This window comes from Coregonus clupeaformis, chromosome 1 (genome assembly GCF_020615455.1).
Source record: "Coregonus clupeaformis isolate EN_2021a chromosome 1, ASM2061545v1, whole genome shotgun sequence".
Classification (NCBI taxonomy): Eukaryota; Metazoa; Chordata; class Actinopteri; order Salmoniformes; family Salmonidae; genus Coregonus; species Coregonus clupeaformis.
This window is the reverse complement of record NC_059192.1, coordinates 29378731-29401914: the sequence shown is the minus strand read 5'-3', so window position 1 is coordinate 29401914 and position 23184 is coordinate 29378731. Positions and strand designations below refer to the sequence as shown.

Genomic DNA, 23184 nt, shown 5'->3' with positions numbered 1-23184 from the left:
ACAGGAAGGAGAGAGGGGACACTACTGGGGTTGAATTGTGGTTACAGAGACAGGAATGAGGGAGGGGACACTACTGGGGTTGAATTGTGGTTACAGAGACAGGAAGGAGAGAGGGGACACTACTGGTGTTGAATTGTGGTTACAGAGACAGGAAGGAGGGAGGGGACACTACTGGTGTTGAATTGTGGTTACAGAGACAGGAAGGAGGGAGGGGACACTACTGGTGTTGAATTGTGGTTACATAGACAGGAAGGAGGGAGGGGACACTACTGGGGTTGAATTGTGGTTACAGAGACAGGAAGGAGGGAGGGGACACTACTGGGGTTGAATTGTGGTTACAGAGACAGGAAGGAGGGAGGGGACACTACTGGGGTTGAATTGTGGTTACAGAGACCGGAATGAGGGAGGGGACACTACTGGGGTTGAATTGTGGTTACAGAGACAGGAAGGAGGGAGGGGACACTACTGGGGTTGAATTGTGGTTACAGAGACAGGAAGGAGGGAGGGGACACTACTGGGGTTGAATTGTGGTTACAGAGACAGGAAGGAGGGAGGGGACACTACTGGTGTTGAATTGTGGTTACAGAGACAGGAAGGAGGGAGGGGACACTACTGGTGTTGAATTGTGGTTACAGAGACAGGAAGGAGGGAGGGGACACTACTGGGGTTGAATTGTGGTTACAGAGACAGGAAGGAGGGAGGGGACACTACTGGGGTTGAATTGTGGTTACAGAGACAGGAAGGAGGGAGGGGACACTACTGGGGTTGAATTGTGGTTACAGAGACAGGAAGGAGGGAGGGGACACTACTGGTGTTGAATTGTGGTTACAGAGACAGGAAGGAGGGAGGGGACACTACTGGGGTTGAATTGTGGTTACAGAGACAGGAAGGAGAGAGGGGACACTACTGGTGTTGAATTGTGGTTACAGAGACAGGAAGGAGGGAGGGGACACTACTGGGGTTGAATTGTGGTTACAGAGACAGGAAGGAGGGAGGGGACACTACTGGGGTTGAATTGTGGTTACAGAGACAGGAAGGAGGGAGGGGACACTACTGGTGTTGAATTGTGGTTACAGAGACAGGAAGGAGGGAGGGGACACTACTGGGGTTGAATTGTGGTTACAGAGACAGGAAGGAGGGAGGGGACACTACTGGGGTTGAATTGTGGTTACAGAGACAGGAAGGAGGGAGGGGACACTACTGGGGGTTGAATTGTGGTTACAGAGACAGGAAGGAGGGAGGGGACACTACTGGGGGTTGAATTGTGGTTACAGAGACAGGAAGGAGGGAGGGGACACTACTGGGGTTGAATTGTGGTTACAGAGACAGGAAGGAGAGAGGGGACACTACTGGGGGTTGAATTGTGGTTACAGAGACAGGAAGGAGGGAGGGGACACTACTGGGGGTTGAATTGTGGTTACAGAGACAGGAAGGAGGGAGGGGACACTACTGGTGTTGAATTGTGGTTACAGAGACAGGAAGGAGGGAGGGGACACTACTGGTGTTGAATTGTGGTTACAGAGACAGGAAGGAGGGAGGGGACACTACTGGGGTTGAATTGTGGTTACAGAGACAGGAAGGAGGGAGGGGACACTACTGGGGTTGAATTGTGGTTACAGAGACAGGAAGGAGGGAGGGCACACTACTGGTGTTGAATTGTGGTTACAGAGACAGGAAGGAGGGAGGGGACACTACTGGGGTTGAATTGTGGTTACAGAGACAGGAAGGAGAGAGGGGACACTACTGGGGTTGAATTGTGGTTATAGAGACAGGAAGGAGAGAGGGGACACTACTGGGGTTGAATTGTGGTTACAGAGACAGGAAGGAGAGAGGGGACACTACTGGGGTTGAATTGTGGTTACAGAGACAGGAAGGAGGGAGGGGACACTACTGGGGTTGAATTGTGGTTACAGAGACAGGAAGGAGGGAGGGGATACTACTCACGTAGCAACTGCCTCATCACTCTACAGATAGCATCTCTGTAGTTCTCTCTGGACACATCTGGAGGAGGAGAGTGTTTAGGTTTTACATTATAGAACATGCAAGCAAACATTTCTCTGGAACAATGAAAATCAACATATAGTTACTGCTGTCACCACAACAAGTGAGTGCTACAGCAAACTATGAAGGCTCAATGACTATTTTGTCTGTTACCAAGGCCTCAGAATAATGACTATGAGCCAAAGCATTCATTTGAGGGACATTAGTACAACTCACCATAGGACATTCCTGTGAAGAGGTTGGTCTCACCCAGATTCACCATGCTAGTAACCCTGATGGAGAAAGAGAGGTTTTATAGATAAAACACACTGTGTTAAAACACTGACAATTATTGATGTAAAAAGGGCTTTATAAATACATTTGATTGATTAAGCTTGACTGTGTACTACTCACAGTTTAGGGATGGGCTCTCCTTGCAGCGGGGGCAACAGGCTTCCTGCTCCCAGAAGGCAGTGCTGTATGATGGACAAACTCTGTAGGACGTCATCCCTGAAAGATGGGATTACAATTACATGCAGGGTCCACAACACTGACTACACATGATAAAGCAGAACTGGGTTGTCTTAAGTGGGGAGAAAACGTTTGAAACAGAGTAAACCACCTAAACTTGTCAGCAAGACAATAGCACACTTGGGACAACCGGGCACTACTTTGTTATTGGATTAGTGTAGAGCAGTGTTATGCTATCCTTACACCTGCACCCGTCTACTCCACACTTAACCTGTCGTGGTCTGTTTAGTGTGCATTCACCTGGCAATGCCCTGGGTCGTAACTATTCATTAGGGCATATCGTAGCAAAACGTTTCGCAAATGAAAACAAAAATGTGTGTTTCTTATTGGACAAGTTTAGGAAGTCTTTCCCGTGTTTCAGTCCGTTTTCTTCTGTTTGATAACTGATGAATAGGAACCTCTCCCCCCTGTTCTTACTGACAGTTAGTTTGTTTGTCCCTCCTCACCTGGTCATGTCCTGTTCCCCCTGGGCGTATCTCTGCAGTCGCAGCAGCTCTGGCTGTAGGATCAGGTCTAGAACGTAGAACACAAAGCTGGTCTCCTCCACACTGGGGACGTGCCACTGGATGTTCAGGTTCCACAGGTCCCCCGGACGACCCCAGTCCTGGACACAGGGAGAGAAGGTTGAGATCAATATATAATAATATAATATAATATATAAATATATACAATGAGGGAAAAAAGTATTTGATCCCCTGCTGATTTTGTACGTTTGCCCACTGACAAAGAAATGATCAGTCTATAATTTTAATGGTAGGTTAATTTGAACAGTGAGAGACAGAATAACAACAAAGAAATCCAGAAAAACACATGTAAAAATAAATTGATTTGCATTTGAATGAGGGAAATAAGTATTTGACCCCCTCTCAATCAGAAAGATTTCTGGCTCCCAGGTGTCTTTTATACAGGTAACGAGCTGAGATTAGGAGCACATTCTTAAAGGGAGTGCTGCTAATCTCAGCTTGTTACCTGTATAAAAGACACCTGTCCACAGAAGCAATCAATCAGATTCCAAACTATCCACCATGGCCAAGACCAAAGAGCTCTCCAAGGATGTCAGGGACAAGATTGTAGACCTACACAAGGCTGGAATGGGCTACAAGACCAACGCCAAGCAGCTTGGTGAGAAGGTGACAACAGTTGGTGCGATTATTCGTAAATGGAAGAAACACAAAATAACTGTCAATCTCCCTCGGCCTGGGGCTCCATGCAAGATCTCACCTCGTGGAGTTGCAATGATCATGAGAACGGTGAGGAATCAGCCCAGAACTACACGGGAGGATCTTGTCAATGATCTTAAGGCAGTTGGGACCATAGTCACCAAGAAAACAATTGGTAACACACTACGCCGTGAAGGACTGAAATCCTGCAGTGCCCGCAAGGTCCCCCTGCTCAAGAAGGCACATATACATGCCCGTCTAAAGTTTGCCAATGAACATCTGAATGATTCAGAGGAGAACTGGGTGAAAGGGTTGTGGTCAGATGAGACCAAAATGGAGCTCTTTGGCATCAACTCAACTCGTCGTGTTTGGAGGAGGAATGCCTATGACCCCAAGAACACCATCCCCACCGTCAAACATGGAGGTGGAAACATTATGCTTTGGGGGTGTTTTTCTGCTAAGGGGACAGGACAACTTCACCGTATCAAAAGGGACGATGGACAGGGCCATGTACCGTCAAATCTTGGGTGAGAACCTCCTTCCCTCAGCCAGGGCATTGAAAATGGGTCGTGGATGGGTATTCCAGCATGACAATGACCCAAAACACACGCCCAAGGCAACAAAGGAGTGGCTCAAGAAGAAGCACATTAAGGTCCTGGAGTGGCCTAGCCAGTCTCCAGACCTTAATCCCATAGAAAATCTGTGGAGGGAGCTGAAGGTTCGAGTTGCCAAACGTCAGCCTCGAAACCTTAATGACATGGAGAAGATCTGCAAAGAGGAGTGGGACAAAATCCCTCCTGAGATGTGTGCAAACCTGGTGGCCAACTACAAGAAACGTCTGACCTCTGTGATTGCCAACAAGGATTTTGCCACCAAGTACTAAGTCATGTTTTGCAGAGGGGTCAAATACTTATTTCCCTCATTAAAATGCAAATAAATTTATAACATTTTTGACATGTGTTTTTCAGGATTTTTTTGTTGTTATTCTGTCTCTCACTGTTCAAATAAACCTACCATTAAAATTATAGACTGATAATTTTTTTGTCAGTGGGCAAACGTACAAAATCAGCAGGGGATCAAATATTTATTTCCCTCACTGTGAATATATATATATATATATATATATATATATATATATATATATATATATATATATATATATATATATATATATAATTGCCAGGGACCTTACAATAGGATATTATCACAATACTTACAGTGCCTTCAGAAAGTACTCACACCCCTTGACTTTTTCCACATTTTGTTGTGTTACAAATTGGGATTAAAATGGATTTTTCATTTTCTTCCAACAACCTACACAAAATACTCTAAAATAAACATTCTAACATTTTTTAAAGATTAATGAAAAATAAAACACTATAATATCTTGATTAAATAAGTATTCAACCGGAGTCGATACATGCTAGAATCAACTTTGGAAGCAATTACAGCGGTGAGTCTTTTTCGGTAAATCTAAGAGTTTTGCACACCTGGATTGTACAATATTTGCACATTCTTTTAAAAATTATTCAAGCACTGTCAAGTTCGTTGTTGATCATTGCTAGCCAGCCATTTTAAGATTTTAAAGCCGATTTAAGTAAAAAAAGGTAACTAGGCCACTCAGGAACATTCAATATCGTCTTGGTAAGCAACTCCAGAGTATTTATTTATTTGGCCTTGTGTTTTATGGTATTGTCCTGCTGAAGGGTGAATTAGTCTCCCAGTGTCTGGTGGAAAACAGACTGAAGCAGGTTTTCCTCCAGGATGTTGCCTGGGCTCTATTGATGTTTAGCTTTATTGCATTTATATTTATCCCCCCAAAAAACTCCCTAGTCCTTGCCGAAGACGACCATACCCATAACATGATGCAGACATCACTATGCTTGAAAATATGACGAGCGGTACTCAGTAATGTGTTGGATTTGCCCCAAACATAACACTTTGTATTCAGGACAAAAAGTTAATTGATATGCCACATTTTTTGCAGTTTTACTTTAGTGCCTCATTGCAAACAGGATACATGTTTTTTTGTACAGGCTTTCTTCTTTTCACTTTGTCAATTAGGTTAGTATTGTGGAGTAACTACAATGTTGTAGATCCATCCTCAGATTTCTCCTATCACAGCCATGCAACTTTTTTATTAATTTTTGGAGCAGGTTTTCATCAAGGATCTCTATAAAGGACCTGTGAACAACCCAGAGCAGCATCAACGCGTCATCGACGCTCGGCCTTGGGGCAAATCCTAAAGATGGAAGCACATGGTGCTATATAAAGGCTGAATCGGTACGTCACACACACAGGTGCACACAAATAAATACGTACACACACATAGAACCCCCCCCCCCACACACACACACACACACACACAAAGCCCTGCTTGTCTTGTAGTATGGAGACCAATCCTAAGAACAACAGACAAGACACCTTATCATCTAGTGCCATAGAAACTTTGATCCATTGAGCTGCCCTGGGCTGTGTCCCAATAATCTCTCCTTCCTCCTGAAGTGTGCACTCGTTTCACTACTCCCTACACATTTAAAATCATTGGATTGATTTAGGCATCAGGGAGTATCCATATACCAGTTATTTCCTTTCAAATCCATGAAGGGAAGTGAACAAGTGCACACTTCGGGAAAAAGGAGATGATGCCTCTACTGAGATGATATAATATGATGCCACTCAAGGCCATTCCATAGAGAGGGATAGAAGGCGCACTTGCCACTAAATCCTGTTTTAGCATGAGTGGCACCATGGAGGGATTTCAACGTGTAAAGGGACTTCCTATGGGCAAAGATAGGAGGTGTACCCTCTATCACTATGGGCCCTTCTCATTGACTAAGTGGACAGGGGGAGGGCTGCGGGAAGCCAGAGAGGGAGAAATAGAGGAGAGTTGTGTAACTGTCTGGCATGTTATGCCCTGGACCCCTCTACTAGTCTGGTTCCTTTGACACACTTTAGGGTGTTCACCTAGAAAATGATTAATTCATTCATTCAAGGTTTATACAAAACATGTCCATTCAATAGAGAATTGCGTCTGAAAAACAAGTCCAAAACCCATGTCTCTACCATATTTATGGTTCAAAAGTTAGACAATTTACTCTGAGAATCTAGCCTGTATAGAGTGAATGAAATGTAATCACAGGCATGATCAACAAGTGGTCACTGCTCCATAGAAATCTGTGGCGCTGCTTCGTGGCGCTAACTTCGAACGTCAACTGACAAGCTAACTAGTGGCTGCTGGTTCGTGAGTGAAAACATGGTATTTTTCTAAATGAAATCCACAGAATACAAAACAGGACTAAATATATATATATATTCATTTACATAGCTAACAGACCGAATTCCACTATCCACCCTCCGAAGACAATTTGTTCCTGTTTTCATGGTGTACGAGTCTTTCCCTCTAAGCGCCATAGAAACAGCCCCTCTCAACGTAGATTTAACCGCCAATATAGCCAATGAAAGCCAAGGATATGGAGATTACCCCTACCACCAACCTCTACATACCCCTACCACCAACCTTAGTACCTCCAATCCTGTACGTACCTTGATGGGCAGGTAGTCCTGTGTGGGCTGCTGAAAGCTTCCTGGTACACTGCAGTACTCTGTGGGGTAGATGAGGGCTGTAGACCTCAGGATATGATGCAGCAGGTTACAGGCCAGGGTGTAGCCCTGTTTACACTTCAGATGGAGGGTCAGCTGCAGGATCTGAACTAGCTGGGTACTGTAGGGGAGGATTTTGTCCCCGTCCACACGAGTCACCTGGGGAGGACAAGGAGACAACAGGAGGGAAGGAGGGTTAGGAGAGAACATACAGACCCCCCCTGTGTCCCTCAGGAGACTGAAAAGATTTGGCATGGGTCCTCAGATCCTCAAAAAGTTATACAGCTGCACCATCGAGAGCATCCTGACTGGTTGCATCACCGCCTGGTATGGCAACTGCTCGGCCTCCGACCGCAAGGCACTACAGAGGGTAGTGCGTACGGCCCAGTACATCACTGGGGTCAAGCTTCCTGCCATCCAGGACCTCTATACCAGGCAGTGTCAGAGGAAGGCCCTAAAAATTGTCAAAGACTCAAGCCACCCTAGTCATAGACTGTTCTCTCTGCTACCACACAGCAAACGGTACCGGAGCGCCAAGTCTAGGTCCAAAAGGCTTCTCAACAGCTTCTACCCCCAAGCCATAAGACTCCTGAACAGCTAATCATGGCTACCCGGACTATTTGCACTGCCCCCCCACCCCCTTTTTTTTTACACTGCTGCTACTCTGTTTACAATTTATGCATAGTCACTTTAACTCTACCCACATGTACATATGACCTCAATTACCTTGACTAACCTGTGCCCCTGCACATTGACTGTACCGGTACCCCCCTGTTTATAGCCTCCCTACTGTTATTTCACATTGACTGTACCGGTACCCCCCTGTATATAGCCTCCCTACTGTTATTTCACATTGACTGTACCGGTACCCCATGTATATAGCCTCCCTACTGTTATTTCACATTGACTGTACCGGTACCCCCCTGTATATAGCCTCCCTACTGTTATTTCACATTGACTCTGTACTGGTACCCCCTGTATATAGCCTCCCTCCTGTTATTTCACATTGACTCTGTACTGGTACCCCCTGTATATAGCCTCCCTACTGCTATTTTTTTTACTGCTGCTCTTTATTTTATTTTTTATTTCTTAATTAACACTTTTTTATTTTACTTTTTTATTAAAACTGCATTGTTGGTTAAGGGCTTGTAAGTAAGCATTTCACTGTAATGTCTACACCTGTTGTATTTGGCGCATTCTGTTCAGTAAGGCACAGAACGGAAAACGTTTGAAAACAAATTAGCTTTCTTATGGGACAACTTGAGGTGTTTTCCTGTTTGGTGTCTAGTCTACTGACAGGTGAAGGGAACAAGAGAATGTCTCAGTCAGTATGGACGCAGGGTGATGACCTCACCTCTGACAGTAGCTGAAGGTTCCATAGTAACTCCTTATCCAGTTCCTCCTCACTCAACACCTCCTCATCTGGAAATCAACAACCAATAAACAGAGTGAGATACTCAGAAAGCAACTCAGAACAACGATCCATTGATTCCCACTTCTCCCCAACTCTAACCACTCCATATCAAATCCACAACAGTCTGAAATCAAGACCACATCCAGATTGGTTTTATAGCCCTCCACTTCAACAGAACACATCCAGAACACACGTCCTGCTTAGTGAGCACTTACTGACAGCGAGCTGGTTTATGGCATTGCAGCAGTGTGGTACCAAAAGCTTCAGAGACTGTGCTGGGTGAACCTTGGAGGCTGCTCTGCACATGTCAGCCACCATCCTGCCAGCCACACGAGTCTCAAAGATGTTGGTGGTGGCAAAGTTGAAGACCTTCTCCAGAGCCACCTGAACAACACAAATGAACCAAAGGATACAATCACATAATCATATGTATGTACGTATGTACGTGTGTGTGTGAAAAACGCAGGTGTACAGTGAGTTGTGTGTGTGAGAAAGACGTGGGTGTACAGTGAGTTGTGTGTGTGAGAAAGACGTGGGTGTACAGTGAGTTGTCCTACCTTGAAGATGTCTATGGAGCACTGTGTGAGGATGGTGTTGAAGGTAGAAGACAGTCCCAGCTCCACCAGGCTCTCCAGATGGGTCATCTTCTCTGTCTCCGTCTCCTCTCTGGTCTGCTCCAGAGTACTGCTGTCTATCAGGGCAAAACACCTGGAGGGACCCACACACACGCAGACCCACAGACACACACACACACACACACACCCACACGCAGACCCACACAAAGACCCACAGACCCCACACACACGCAGACCCACACACACACACGCAGACCCCACACACACGCAGACCCCACACACACACACGCAGACCCCACACACACACAGACCCACACACACCCACGCAGACCCACACACGCAGAAGCATACCCAGACACACACGCAGAAGCAGACCCAGACACACACGCAGACCCACACACGCAGACCCAGATCCACACACACGCAGAAGCAGACCCACACACACACACACGCAGATCCACACACACATGCAGAAGCAGACCCACACACACGCAGATCCACACACACGTAGAAGCAGACCCACACACACACACACACGCAGACCCACACACACGCAGATCCACACACACGTAGAAGCAGACCCACACACACACACACACACGCAGAAGCAGACCCACACACACACACGCAGACCCACACACACACAGAAGCAGACCCACACGCAGAAGCAGACCCACACACACGCAGAAGCAGACCCACACACACACACACGCAGACACACACACAGGCAGTTTACTACTATGCTGTTCCACTGATAATGTCTGCATGCACACAGACACACCCGAGTCCTGCATTGACTTCCTTCTCCATTCTCATACCTGTCCATGAACTGAAGAACAAAGTCCTCAAACTCTGCAGAGGCTGAGCACATCTCTCTCTCCACCTCTGTCAGGTCGCTCCTTTCATGAACAGCAGAGGAACAGTCCACCAAAGGCACAAGAGTAACAAACGTAGCAATGAATTGGAATGTTATCTGCAGAAAGGAAGGAGAGCACACTTAGACCTGCAACAAACACACACAGAGACACACACAGAGACACACAGAGACAACTTCCAAATTGATGACAATCTCTGTACCCAAGCAACCCCAGTGTAGGAGGCCTACAAGAGCTTCTTTCCTCTGAACTCTATTACCCACCATGCACTTGCTGAAGTCGTTGGGGTCAACCCCGGGCAGAGCCCTCATGAGGAGGGGCAGCATGTGTGTGGGCCCCTCGGGGAAGCGCTGGCCCCCAGACACCAGGCTGCGAGCCACGCCGATCATGCAGCTCAGGGTGGCAGTCAGCTGGTGGGGCTCTGTCAGGGTCTCCATAGCAGGGTAGGTTCTACAGAGGAAGACGAGATCAATTAGTGCTGGGCCACATATCCTCTCTTAACGTATACCGGTATGGATCCACATGCCGGTATGGATCTTTACAATACAGTCAATAACGATATAATAAATGAAAAGCTCTACTAATTGGACTACTTTACTGTCAGGTTTGTCCTAGCTTGGTTGGGTAGAAAACCATCAGCATGGAGAAAGCCTGTTAAAACCACTTAGGATTCACTTGTTGCCATCCTAGGGTCATTCACTACTCATACAAATTATTTACAACTTGTATTATATATAAACATAAAATACCACCATACAGTCAAATTAGAAAAATATTGTGATATGATATTCTGGCTATATCGCCCAGCCCTTACACAACGGTAGAGGAAACACTGCCCATTCCCTTCTGACTGACAAGCTTGATTTCACTCACTTCTCCAGCACTGGTGGTATTACCAGTTCAGGCCTCATGAGGGCCAGGTTCTGCAGGGCCTGAGCAGCGTCCAGACTGCCCGTCTTACTGAACATGGCCAGCAGCACCGGCTGCATCATACTCTCCACGAACGCCGTGATGTCCGCCTCCGTCAACTTGTGGCTGTCCGGTACCGGAGTGAGCCACGTGGGCTTCCGGTAGCGCTCCCGGTGGAGCCGTCGCACCACACTAGCCGGGAGGCGCTGCAGCAGCTTCATCAACTTCATCTGGGGACAGAGAGACAGGTACCAGGACATGAAGACAGAGACAGGTACCAGGACATGAATACAGAGAGACAGGTACCAGGACATGAAGACAGAGAGACAGGTACCAGGACATGAAGACAGAGAGACAGGTACCAGGACATGAAGACAGAGAGACAGGTACCAAGACATGAAGACAGAGAGACAGGTACCAGGACATGAAGACAGAGAGACAGGTACCAGGACATGAAGACAGAGAGACAGGTACCAGGACATGAAGACAGAGAGACAGGTACCAGGACATGAAGACAGAGAGACAGGTACCAGGACATGAAGACAGAGAGACAGGTACCAAGACATGAAGACAGAGAGACAGGTACCAAGACATGAAGACAGAGACAGGTACCAGGACATACAGACAGAGAGACAGGTACCAGGACATGAAGACAGAGACAGGTACCAGGACATGAAGACAGAGAGACAGGTACCAGGACATGCAGACAGAGAGACAGGTACCAGGACATGCAGACAGAGAGACAGGTACCAGGACATGAAGACAGAGAGATAGGTACCAGGACATGAAGACAGAGAGACAGGTACCAGGACATGAAGACAGAGAGATAGGTACCAGGACATGAAGACAGAGAGACAGGTACCAGGACATGAAGACAGAGACAGGTACCAGGACATGAAGACAGAGACAGGTACCAGGACATGAAGACAGAGAGACAGGTACCAAGACATGAAGACAGAGAGACAGGTACCAGGACATGAAGACAGAGAGACAGGTACCAGGACATGAAGACAGAGAGACAGGTACCAGGACATGCAGACAGAGAGACAGGTACCGGGACATGAGGACAGAGAGACAGGTATGAGGACATGAAGACAGAGAGACAGGAATCGGGACATGAAGACAGGTACCAGGACATGAAGACAGAGAGACAGGTGTGAGGACATGAAGACAGAGAGACAGGTGTGAGGACAGAGAGACAGGTGTGAGGACAGAGAGACGGAGACCGGGTTAGAGAGAAGCTGGCCGGGAGGCAGATATGAGGACATGAAAACAGACAGCTACGTGACACAGGGGTGTCAGACAGTGTGGTGATAGCGTGCCTTCCAGGGTTGAGGTAAACTCCATTTCATTTCAGTAAGTAATCTGAAATTGAGAACATCATGCCCTTAGAACCAATACCGTGTCAGCACATCATGGCCTTAGAACCAATAACCTGTAGGACATCATGGCCTTAGAACCAATACCCTGTCAGCACATCATGGCCTTAGAACCAATAACCTGTAGGACATCATGGCCTTAGAACCAATAACCTGTCAGGACAGCAGGACCTTAGAACCAATACCCTGTCAGGACAGCAGGACCTTAGAACCAATACCCTGTCAGGACAGCAGGACCTTAGAACCAATACCCTGTCAGGAGAGCAGGACCTTAGAACCAATACCCTGTCAGGAGAGCAGGACCTTAGAACCAATAACCTGTCAGGACAGCAGGACCTTAGAACCAATACCCTGTCAGCACATCATGGCCTTAGAACCAATAACCTGTAGGACATCATGGCCTTAGAACCAATAACCTGTCAGGACAGCAGGACCTTAGAACCAATACCCTGTCAGGACAGCAGGACCTTAGAACCAATACCCTGTCAGGACAGCAGGACCTTAGAACCAATACCCTGTCAGGACAGCAGGACCTTAGAACCAATACCCTGTCAGGAGAGCAGGACCTTAGAACCAATACCCTGTCAGGACAGCAGGACCTTAGAACCAATACCCTGTCAGGACAGCAGGACCTTAGAACCAATACCCTGTCAGGACAGCAGGACCTTAGAACCAATACCCTGTCAGGACAGCAGGACCTTAGAACCAATACCCTGTCAGGACAGCAGGACCTTAGAACCAATACCCTGTCAGGAGAGCAGGACCTTAGAACCAATAACCTGTCAGGACAGCAGGACCTTGTCAGGAGAGCAGGACCTTAGAACCAATAACCTGTCAGGACAGCATGGCTTTAGAACCAATTCCCTGTCAGGACAGCAGGACCTTGTGTCCCCCTCCCCACGCCCCTAAACCAACAGCTAGCGAAGGGGCATAGAGAGACTGGCTTGCACAGAAACTTTTCTAAGTATAGATTCAGGTCAATTATTGATTTTGCACAGGTTTATCTCAGGTGAGTTGAACCCACACATTCTCAATAAAGACTGAAATATCTCCATCCCAGATCCAGTTCCCTAAGTGGGTGACAGAATGACAGATGTTGGGAATGTCAGTGGCTGGCCAAAGGCATTTTATTAATCCTAAAAAAGACCTGTGTCTTTCTACGTCACTATAGTGATGATGATTACATTACAGGTACATTGCTAGCTTACTTTAGCCGACTCAGGATGCATGGTACTTTTATATTGGACACAGATCACAAGAGCGTGAGATTGTCTGTTTCCATTCACCTACACTGCAATAAGACTAACACCTGAAAACGAATCAGGAGAACATCTCACGAGTTGCTGGGGTTTACCAGAAACGGTGTCACAACTCTACCTCCAGACCTAAGTTCAAATACTTTTAGTGTTTGCTTTAGCCTGCCTGGAGTGCAGGATGAGCATGGTGTGCATTTTTGTGACTATTCTATTGGTTCCATTGCGTCAGGCAAGCTCAATGGAGCCCAGGTTAAGTATTTGTAATGGTAATTGAACCAAGGTCCGAGTCCCTCTGCCATAAATAAAGGATTGTGTATGACTGTGAAGACAGCTTGCAGCCTGAGGCTCTGGTCTGATGACGGAGGGGGAATGTTTCTAGGAAATAATGGCTGACCTTTTATAGCACTGCTGGCAGCTGCCTCTCTCTTTCGTGTCATCTGGTCATTATTTCTGCATGAACGCTATGTACACAAACCCCTGGGCTTCTGGAGCAAGGAGAAGGGGAATGTGGGGCACGTTCAGATTATTGGGGACAGACAGAGAGCTAGTCGCTTTGACTGTGGTTGAGTATGCAGGTATGACAGTGCAACCAAAGGTTTGTTAGGGGAATGGGGTGCCTGTCTGGGTAAACATTGTAGAAGTGAGAGTTGCAGTGACTCACCAGCCATCGCCCATGGTTGGATGGGTGGAAGAAAGATGTGATGCTGTTGAAAAGGCCACTGAGCTGTGCCTGGGCTTGCTTACTGGGGCCTCCCTGCAATCACAGAAACAACAGATGCTTTACAACATGAAAAACTAAACGTACTACTCCATTAACACAACTATTATTCCATCGTGAGCCAATGCTAACTAGCATTAGCCCAATGACTGGAAGTCTACCGGAACAGCAGTCTCCAACAGAACAGCACTATCCTCATTTCGGGGTTTTACTGTGTTGTGATCTGGTATTGTTGGATTATTGTATTTTTCCCTCACTAAAAATGATTTACTTCATTTCCATCAGTCAATTATACATGAAAACATTGAAATAAACTTGGATAAGAGCTATAAAAAGCATTGATTGGGCCACACTGATTGTGAACAGTGACTGACCAGTAAAGCGGAGACCCAGAGGACCACGTGTGCGACGTCGTAGGCGTTCGTCAGGTATCTGGGAACCAGCATCTGACTGGTCCCCACTGGGAGGTTCAGACTACGCAGGACTCTGGTGAAGATCTGGAATCAAAAAGGAGCAATCCATGTGAATAAGATGAATACTTTATTGTCTAGTCATTGAATGCATTGTCCAATTACATTTTCTGATCACAGGATTTCATATTTTTGTGGGATCCATTGCATTACATCACATTTGAGATCAGGGCATGTTAGCCAATAACATATCAAAACATGCTGAAAGACATGTCGCAAGCCAGTAAGACCAACAGGGAAATGTGATACAGTAGTTAGTGCCACTAACAGGCAGAACTTTCAATGACTGTCTGGTCTAGTCTGCTATGACACGCACACCAACAACTAAGGTCACAGGTCAAATGCCGGGGGTAAGATTTCAGCATGTTGCAAAAACACTTGACACTCCCAACTGGCTCACTAGCCCTTCCCCTTGGCCCTAACCCTTTAACTGGCTCACTAGCCCTTCCCCTTGGCCCTAACCCTTCAACTGGCTCACTAGCCCTTCTCCTTGGCCCTAACCCTTCAACTGGCTCACTAGCCCTTCCCCTTGGCCCTAACCCTTCAACTGGCTCACTAGCCCTTCCCCTTCAACTGGCTCACTAACCCTTCCCCTTGGCCCTAACCCTTCAACTGGCTCACTAGCCCTTCCCCTTGGCACTAACCCTTCAACTGGCTCACTAGCCCTTCCCCTTGGCCCTAACCCTTCAACTGGCTCACTAGCCCTTCCCCTTGGCCCTAACCCTTCGACTGGCTCACTAGCCCTTCCCCTTGGCCCTAACCCTTCAACTGGCTCACTAGCCCTTCCCCTTGGCCCTAACCCTTCAACTGGCTCACTAGCCCTTCCCCTTGGCCCTAACCCTTCAACTGGCTCACTAGCCCTTCCCCTTCAACTGGCTCACTAACCCTTCCCCTTGGCCCTAACCCTTCAACTGGCTCACTAGCCCTTCCCCTTCAACTGGCTCACTAGCCCTTCCCCTTGGCCCTAATCCTTCAACTGGCTCACTAGGCCTTCCCCTTGGCACTAATCCTTCAACTGGCTCACTAGCCCTTCCCCTTGGCCCTAACCCTTCAACTGGCTCACTAGCCCTTCCCCTTGGCCCTAACCCTTCAACTGGCTCACTAGCCCTTCCCCTTGGCCCTAACCCTTCAACTGGCTCACTAGCCCTTCCCCTTGGCCCTAACCCTTCAACTGGCTCACTAGCCCTTCCCCTTGGCCCTAACCCTTCAACTGGCTCACTAGCCCTTCCCCTTGGCACTAACCCTTCAACTGGCTCACTAGCCCTTCCCCTTCAACTGGCTCACTAGCCCTTCCCCTTGGCACTAACCCTTCAACTGGCTCACTAGCCCTTCCCCTTGGCCCTAACCCTTCAACTGGCTCACTAGCCCTTCCCCTTGGCCCTAACCCTTCAACTGGCTCACTAGCCCTTCCCCTTGGCACTAACCCTTCAACTGGCTCACTAGCCCTTCCCCTTGGCCCTAACCCTTCAACTGGCTCACTAGCCCTTCCCCTTGGCCCTAACCCTTCAACTGGCTCACTAGCCCTTCCCCTTGGCCCTAACCCTTCAACTGGCTCACTAGCCCTTCCCCTTGGCCCTAACCCTTCAACTGGCTCACTAGCCCTTCCCCTTGGCCCTAACCCTTCAACTGGCTCACTAGCCCTTCCCCTTGGCCCTAACCCTTCAACTGGCTCACTAGCCCTTCCCCTTGGCCCTAACCCTTCAACTGGCTCACTAGCCCTTCCCCTTCAACTGGCTCACTAACCCTTCCCCTTGGCCCTAACCCTTCAACTGGCTCACTAGCCCTTCCCCTTGGCCCTAACCCTTCAACTGGCTCACTAGCCCTTCCCCTTCAACTGGCTCACTAGCCCTTCCCCTTGGCCCTAATCCTTCAACTGGCTCACTAGGCCTTCCCCTTGGCACTAATCCCTTCAACTGGCTCACTAGCCCTTCCCCTTGGCCCTAACCCTTCAACTGGCTCACTAGCCCTTCCCCTTGGCCCTAACCCTTCAACTGGCTCACTAGCCCTTCCCCTTGGCCCTAACCCTTCAACTGGCTCACTAGCCCTTCCCCTTGGCCCTAACCCTTCAACTGGCTCACTAGCCCTTCCCCTTGGCCCTAACCCTTCAACTGGCTCACTAGCCCTTCCCCTTGGCCCTAACCCTTCAACTGGCTCACTAGCCCTTCCCCTTGGCACTAACCCTTCAACTGGCTCACTAGCCCTTCCCCTTCAACTGGCTCACTAGCCCTTCCCCTTGGCCCTAACCCTTCAACTGGCTCACTAGCCCTTCCCCTTGGCCCTAACCCTTCAACTGGCTCACTAGCCCTTCCCCTTGGCACTAACCCTTCAACTGGCTCACTAGCCCTTCCCCTTCAACTGGCTCACTAGCCCTTCCCCTTGGCACTAACCCTTCAACTGGCTCACTAGCCCTTCCCCTTTGGCACTAACCCTTCAACTGGCTCACTAGCCCTTCCCCTTGGCCCTAACCCTTCAACTGGCCCTTCAATGTTATGCAGATCTATATTGCTTACAGATCAGTAAACATCAGTGTTAAGGCCAAGGGAATAGGGGTAGGGAGTGACCTGGGACCTGCTAGAAGAGACCCATGGGGTGGTTCTATAGGCACAGCTAGACAAATGATATTGATGGAGGAGTGTCCATACCTTGGGTATATAAGGGTCCCAGTCAATGTAGCCAATGTTGTCGTTGGCCAAGCGGGCAAACAGGTTGACAAGATGCTGGGGAAAAAAACAAATGAATAAGGAAAACTTTAATTGAAGAATATCTAGCGAAGAGTTAAAAGTTCTGTCTCTATCAATAGGAATGTTGGAAACTGTCCTACAATAGCCTGGTTCCAGATCTGTTTGTGCAGTCTTGCCAACTTGTCAAGACAGCACAAACAGATCTGGAACCAGGCTAGTACCACCACACACACACATCAGTATGTCAATCAAGTGAATGTTGTCCAACTTACCACTTCCCAACCTGGAAGGTTCTGTACTGCCACCCACAAGCTGATGAGCTCATCAAACCACAACCTGGTGATCATAAAACAAACTGTCATACATACTGAAGCATACTGCACACACACACACAATACATCTCATAACTGAAGCATACTGCACACACACACACACACACACACACAATACATCTCATAACTGAAGCATACTGCACACACACACAATACATCTCATAACTGAAGCATACTGCACACACACACACACAATACATCTCATAACTGAAGCATACTGCATACACAATACATCTCATAACTGAAGCATACTGCACACACACAATACATCTCATAACTGAAGCATACTGCACACACACACAATACATCTCATAACTGTGGCATTTACACAGTGTTCATATTTGGCCTTTTATTAGAGAATAACATTTTGTGCTGGGGTAACATTGAAATGGTCATTTAAATCCAAGTTTTGGGATGTCGTAAGGTTTAAATATTCCGAAAACGTTCCTGTAATCAGAAGGGAATAAGTTGGGAGGGAATCCTCCGACTGGGATTTCTGAAAAACAAGAGGTGTGTGTTCTCACTTGAAGCCCTTGTGGTGCAGCTCTGGGGGAAGGGTGGTGGGGAGGAAGAGCTCAAAGTATCCTATAGCTCTCTGCATGGTCACATCAAATGGACAGAGCAGTGGACGCCACTCCTCCAACATCTCCTGGGTGGCCGACTCCGGGAAATACCTAAAGAATAAAATTAAATATCTTAATATGCATTTATAGTACCATCATAAAGGCCTGTATTTATAGTTCCATCATAAAGGCCTGTATTTATAGTGCCATCATAAAGGCCTGTGTTTATAGTTCCATCATAAAGGCCTGTATTTATAGTGCCATCATAAAGGCCTGTGTTTATAGTGCCATCACAAAGGCCTGTATTTATAGTGCCATCACAAAGGCCTGTGTTTATAGTTCCATCATAAAGGCCTGTATTTATAGTGCCATCACAAAGGCCTGTATTTATAGTGCCATCATAAAGGCCTGTGTTTATAGTTCCATCATAAAGGCCTGTATTTATAGTGCCATCATAAAGGCCTGTGTTTATAGTGCCATCATAAAGGCCTGTATTTATAGTTCCATCATAAAGGCCTGTATTTATAGTGCCATCATAAAGGCCTGTGTTTATAGTTCCATCATAAAGGCCTGTATTTATAGTGCCATCATAAAGGCCTGTGTTTATAGTGCCATCATAAAGGCCTGTATTTATAGTGCCATCATAAAGGCCTGTGTTTATAGTGCCATCATAAAGGCCTGTGTTTATAGTGCCATCATAAAGGCCTGTGTTTATAGTGCCATCATAAAGGCCTGTGTTTATAGTGCCATCATAAAGGCCTGTATTTATAGTGCCATCATAAAGGCCTGTATTTATAGTGCCATCATAAAGGCCTGTATTTATTGTGCCATCATAAAGGCCTGTATTTATTTATATTCTTGCTGATATGGCAATGGCATCAAATAAAATGTGTATATGAAACAATGGCAGTTAAGTTGGAGTTTCCTGATATAAAACAGCATCAGTTTAGCTAATGTAATCAGATAATGAGCAGTTGTGTGAACACATAACAGCAACAGCACTTTGAACGCAGAAGAGCAGTTTTGCAGGGCTTAAAACGAGCTATAGGCCAACAACTCCAGTTCTTTCTACCTACACATTCCAATTCAATTGAATGGCCGGAATACCCCAAATAATAACATGTACTACTATCCCATTCCCTTCTCATGTCCTTCCCATAGCTTTGCAGTTGCAATTGATTTTCATTCAACTTCTTAACAGGCCGCTCTGCTGCTGAGTACTCCTGGCCCCAAAGCGCTCTCTCTCTCTCTCCTCTACCTCGGTCCCTACATCTCTGCTGCTGAGTACTCCTGGCCCCAAAGCGCTCTCTCTCTCTCTCCTCTACCTCGGTCCCTACATCTCTGCTGCTGAGTACTCCTGGCCCCAAAGCGCTCTCTCTCTCTCTCCTCTACCTCGGTCCCTACATCTCTGCTGCTGAGTACTCCTGGCCCCAAAGCGCTCTCTCTCTCTCTCCTCTACCTCGGTCCCTACATCTCTGCTGCTGAGTACTCCTGGCCCCAAAGCGCTCTCTCTCTCCTCTCCCTCGGTCCCTACATCTCTGCTGCTGAGTACTCCTGGCCCCAAAGCGCTCTCTCTCTCTCTCTCTCTCTCTCTCTCCTCCACCTCTCCCTCGGTCCCTACATCTCTGCTGCTGAGTACTCCTGGCCCCAAAGCACTCTCTCTCTCTCTCCTCTACCTCGGTCCCTACATCTCTGCTGCTGAGTACTCCTGGCCCCAAAGCGCTCTCTCTCTCACTCCTCTACCTCGGTCCCTACATCTCTGCTGCTGAGTACTCCTGGCCCCAAAGCGCTCTCTCTCTCTCTCCTCTACCTCGGTCCCTTCATCTCTGCTGCTGAGTACTCCTGGCCCCAAAGCGCTCTCTCTCTCTCTCTCTCCTCCACCTCTCCCTCGGTCCCTACTTCTCTGCTGCTGAGTACTCCTGGCCCCAAAGCACTCTCTCTCCCTCTCCCTCTCCTCCACCTCTCCCTCGGTCCCTACTTCTCTGCTGCTGAGTACTCCTGGCCCCAAAGGGCTCCCTCTGTCCTCCACCTCGCTTTCTGTCCCTACTTCTGCTCACAGTAACAGGAAACTCTACCAGGCCAGAATTAGATTGGCTAATACGATTAAGTCTCAGTTGCTACAGTAGCAAGCAACTCAGGGACTCAACTGAGTGAATAAGCTTATTGACATGTGCACACACACAAAACTCTGCCACGCAGCCTGTTAGCGGTTACAATGCCCTGCTAATGAGTGATGTGCTAGTTTTGCTGTGGTGTGAAAGGAGTGTGTGATGGAGTCTGGAACCATGTCGACCAAAAAGTTATACTTTTGAATCATCTGTCCATAGAACGTTCTTCCAAGAGTCTTGATGATCATCCAGGTGCTTTTTGGCAAACTTGAGTCAACCTTTTGGACGAGGTGGGTCCCATTATGCCTGGCGAAAACCAAACACTGCATTCCACAGTAAGAACATCATACCAAAGGTCAAGCATGGTGGTGGTGGTGTGATGGTTTGGGGATGCTTTGCTGCCTCAGGACCTGGACGACTTGCCTTAATAGAAGGAACAATGAATTCTGCTCTGTATCAGAGAATTCTACAGGAGAATGTCAGACCATCCGTCTGTGAGCTGAAGCTGAAGCGCAGCTGGGTCATGCAGCAAGACAATGATCCAAAACACACAATCAAGTCTACATGAAAATTGCTAAAAAGCAACAAATTGGAAGTTTTGGAATGGCCTAGTCAAAGTCCAGACCTAATCCCAATTGAGATGTGGCAGGACTTGAAACAAGCAGTTCATGCTTGAAAACCCACACGTCACTGAGTTAAAGCAGTTCTGCATGGAAGAGTGGGCCAAAATTCCTCCACAGCGACGTGAGACTGATCAACAACTACAAGAAGCATTTGGTTGGAGTCATTGCAGCTAAAGGTGGCACAACCAGTTATTGAGAGTAAGGGGGCAATTACTTTTTCACACAGGGGTATTGGGTGTTGCATAACATTGTTTATGAAATAAATATGTAATTGTTGTGTTATTTGTTCACTTATATTCCCTTTATCTAATGTTAGGTTTTGGTTGAAGATCTGATAACATTCAGTATCACAAATATGCAAAAGTAGCGAAAATTAGAAAGGGGGCAAATACTTTTTCATAGCACTGTATATCAGAACATATTCTTGCTTAGCATCCAGGGATGGAACTAGCTAGCATCATTTTGACAAATTGTCAGTCAGTAGGCCTAGGCTAAGTTTCTTCCTGACAGTTCAGTTTCATAGAATGTCCCTTATTGAATTCAGAGCCTTGGTTTGCATCTCTACTCCAGGTCTATCATTCAATGGCAGGAGTGCTGAAGTAAGAATAAATGGATAACAGGTCATGTTGTAAGCAACCTCTTACAATGATACAATAACTCTTCAGATGATTGTCCTGTGTTAGTGTTTACCACAAGTGTCTGAAGAGTAAATGCAACCATGAGCTCAGCAACAGAATTCATAAAAAAACACACAGTATATCTCATATAGGGGTTTAAAAATATATACTTACGGTCTGCAGCTTTTCACAAGTGTCTTCAGAACGTTTTCAACCGAGCTGGGGGGGAGAGAGAGAGAGAGAGAGAGAGAGAGAGAGAGAGAGAGAGAGAGAGAGAGAGAGAGAGAGAGAGAGAGAGAGAGAGAGAGAGAGAGAGAGAGAGAGAGAGAGAGAGAGAGAGAGAGAGAGAGAGAGAGAGAGAGAGAGAGAGAGAGAGAGAGAGAGAGAGAGAGAGAGAGAGAGAGAGAGAGAGAGAGAGAGAGAGAGAGAGAGAGAGAGAGAGAGAGAGAGAGAGAGAGAGAGAGAGAGAGAGAGAGAGAGAGAGAGAGAGAGAGAGAAGAGAGAGAAGAGAGAGAAGAGAGAGAGAGAGAGAGAGGGAGAGAGAGAGAGAGAGGAGGTTGAGACATCAGAACAGACAGAGGTGGCTAAGGTGTCTGTTATTGAGAGAATGAGCACACTGAACACCCCAATGCAATTAGGATGAGGCTGACTGACTGCATGCAGGTACAGCCAAATCACTCTCATTGAAATTCCACGTATAGTACATGCTCATCAAAAGCGGTGCCTGAAATGTAATGACAAAGGTGCTGGCTTGGTTACTCACTTCAGGTGTGGTGCTCATTTTAAGTTTACAGCAGTGTTCATATTTTAGAGCAAGTATTTTGAACGAGGTGTCTGTAATCAAGCAGTAGAAAGACAAGTGTCTGTACCGGCTCAACTCAAGCACTGATCAAAAGTAAGGGATGTGAGGACCAGGTGTGTATATAGAAACAGCAAGGAAATCAGGGACACACAAACTGGCATAGCATGACAACAGGACTACAGAAACATACAGAAGTCATCGACTGTTCAACCTGGCGCCGACGAAGATGGCGGCCTCGCGACAAGCTCTTAGGAAACTTTGCAGTATTTTGTTTTTTTATGTATTATTTTTTACATTATTCGCTCAGAAAGTGTTTTGTATCATTACATACAGCAGGGGAAAACTATTGGATATCAGAGCGGCGGTAACTCACCAGCATTACGACAAGGAATACGACTTTCCCGAAGCAGATCCTTTGTTTGCTCTCCCCAGGGCAACTGAACTGATTCCAGCGGCTGACCCAAAACATCGCCGGCGGAGAAGAGGGACTCGGAGTGGCCTGCTGGTTCGACTTAGATGGCGCGCACACCACCCACCGCTCCCAAGTATACTACTCGCTAATGTTCAGTCTTTGGTGAACAAGATCGA

The 23184-nt window shown here is 47.2% G+C and overlaps 1 protein-coding gene across 3 annotated transcripts in view; it reads right to left on the bottom strand.

The window, feature by feature from the left end:
* Positions 1-23184, bottom strand: part of LOC121555036 (proteasome activator complex subunit 4B) — an 87447-nt gene that overhangs the window by 38612 nt on the left and 25651 nt on the right. For all 3 annotated transcript variants that reach the window (XM_041868921.1, XM_041868841.1, XM_041868992.1), the window contains 17 exons: positions 21969-22013; positions 18408-18557; positions 17824-17887; positions 17513-17587; positions 14775-14897; positions 14344-14436; positions 11012-11277; positions 10402-10588; positions 10082-10236; positions 9246-9396; positions 8904-9072; positions 8629-8696; positions 7218-7433; positions 2958-3115; positions 2395-2490; positions 2218-2273; positions 1945-2001 (listed from right to left, as the gene is read on the bottom strand). In XM_041868921.1, coding sequence (XP_041724855.1) covers positions 1945-2001; positions 2218-2273; positions 2395-2490; positions 2958-3115; positions 7218-7433; positions 8629-8696; positions 8904-9072; positions 9246-9396; positions 10082-10236; positions 10402-10588; positions 11012-11277; positions 14344-14436; positions 14775-14897; positions 17513-17587; positions 17824-17887; positions 18408-18557; positions 21969-22013 — 2129 coding nt within the window. The remainder of the gene's footprint in view (positions 1-1944; positions 2002-2217; positions 2274-2394; positions 2491-2957; positions 3116-7217; positions 7434-8628; positions 8697-8903; positions 9073-9245; positions 9397-10081; positions 10237-10401; positions 10589-11011; positions 11278-14343; positions 14437-14774; positions 14898-17512; positions 17588-17823; positions 17888-18407; positions 18558-21968; positions 22014-23184) is intronic.